The sequence below is a fragment of the Colletotrichum tamarilloi genome (genome assembly GCF_030869305.1).
Source record: "Colletotrichum tamarilloi strain Tom-12 chromosome Unknown Scaffold_442.1, whole genome shotgun sequence".
Lineage (NCBI taxonomy): Eukaryota > Fungi > Ascomycota > Sordariomycetes > Glomerellales > Glomerellaceae > Colletotrichum > Colletotrichum tamarilloi.
This window is the reverse complement of record NW_026849824.1, coordinates 730-2,037: the sequence shown is the minus strand read 5'-3', so window position 1 is coordinate 2,037 and position 1,308 is coordinate 730. Positions and strand designations below refer to the sequence as shown.

At 55.3% G+C, this 1,308-nt stretch overlaps 1 protein-coding gene across 1 annotated transcript; it reads right to left on the bottom strand.

The window, feature by feature from the left end:
- Positions 1-384: 384 nt before the first annotated feature.
- CTAM01_17248 (uncharacterized protein) lies at positions 385-714 on the bottom strand (the record flags this gene model as incomplete). Its single annotated transcript, XM_060533235.1, has 2 exons — positions 385-497; positions 672-714. The coding sequence occupies 2 exons, from the start codon at positions 712-714 to the stop codon at positions 385-387; spliced, it is 156 nt and encodes a 51-aa protein (XP_060372187.1).
- Between the last annotated feature and the right edge of the window lie 594 nt (positions 715-1,308).

Below are 1,308 nucleotides of genomic sequence, written 5' to 3'. Positions count from 1 at the left end.
GTCCCCATTGTTCGTCGGCACCCGTCGAGCGCTGCATCAGACGGATCTTTGTCGCCAAAAGTGGGACTTCTATCGGGACCATAGCAATGTAATAGTGTTTCTTGGACGCATTCTCTCGCGTGCTGAGAGGCGATTGAATAGGTCTACGAGTACATGAATGCGCCTTGAAGAAGGCTCTTGAAGAAGGTGTCACCGAAGCGACCTAGATGTGGCCGTCAAGAATTGCATAGTATTTGTTTCGAAGTTGAGCTTCTCAGGCTACTACTTGGCGCTGTGAAGTAGCGCGCTTTGACCAATCGTTTGAGATGGCACCGCCTTCTTGCACCCCGTCTCGGGTCGGGGGCTGCGGACGACGACCTGCATGCGACGCCGGCAATCCGCTCCTCATTTGGTGTGCTTCGGTAGCTTGGCATCCCCTGGCGCCTTCGGATGGCCCGTCACTTTGGCACATGTGAAGCAGTAGTACAAGTTGTGTCCGATCTCAATCATGCCCGCGTCTTTGAGGTCGTCAGTCGGAGTAAGCTCGGTCTCCCTGCCACAGCGCATGCAACAGAGCTGTCTAATCATTGATCTAAACATGTCGAAAATTGGTGGATGGAAATCTGTTGCGTATTGGATCTTCCAGCGGCGGATGCCAGGATGAACAACGCGGGGTCTACCTACGGGCTTACATATTCTACAGACACGCAGGTTTCGCGGTTCAGGCGCGGCCATCGTCGCTAGCCAGTCCTGGCTGCGATCGCTCACGCCCACGTTTTCCAAGTGAATGTTCCTCGCGGGCGGAGAGACCGGCGATACGCATCATCTTGCTCGGCAACGCCCATGGCCACTTCCGTCCGCTACATCGGGCTCCCTCTAAGCTCCCTCTAGACTCCCTCTACCGCATTCGTGGACATGTGCATGCAATCATTGTTGTTGAACATGGCAGTGTGTATGGGGAGCATTCTGAGAAGCTCCTGGGTTATTTTTGACGTGGGGGATGTACCCGGATGGTTCACAAACGCCCCTGACAGGGTCGGGCATAGCCCCACTACGAGCCAGAATCGGGCTCAGAGCATGACCGTCCATCATTTGAAAGTGGTCGGGAATCGAAGTTGGCAGAGCGGGCGGGCATGCCCGTCGGAGAAACTACGGTATCTTGCCTAACAGTCCGTCGGCGAGAAATCGGCTCAACGGCCATGACCAACTGTCCCAAGCCCTTGGGTCCGCGTTGGTCCCTTGGATCCAGTTGTGGATTTCTGGGTGCACCACAGAACCGTGCAATGCGAGCACAATGCAGCTGCGACCGCATTCAGATTTTAGTATCGA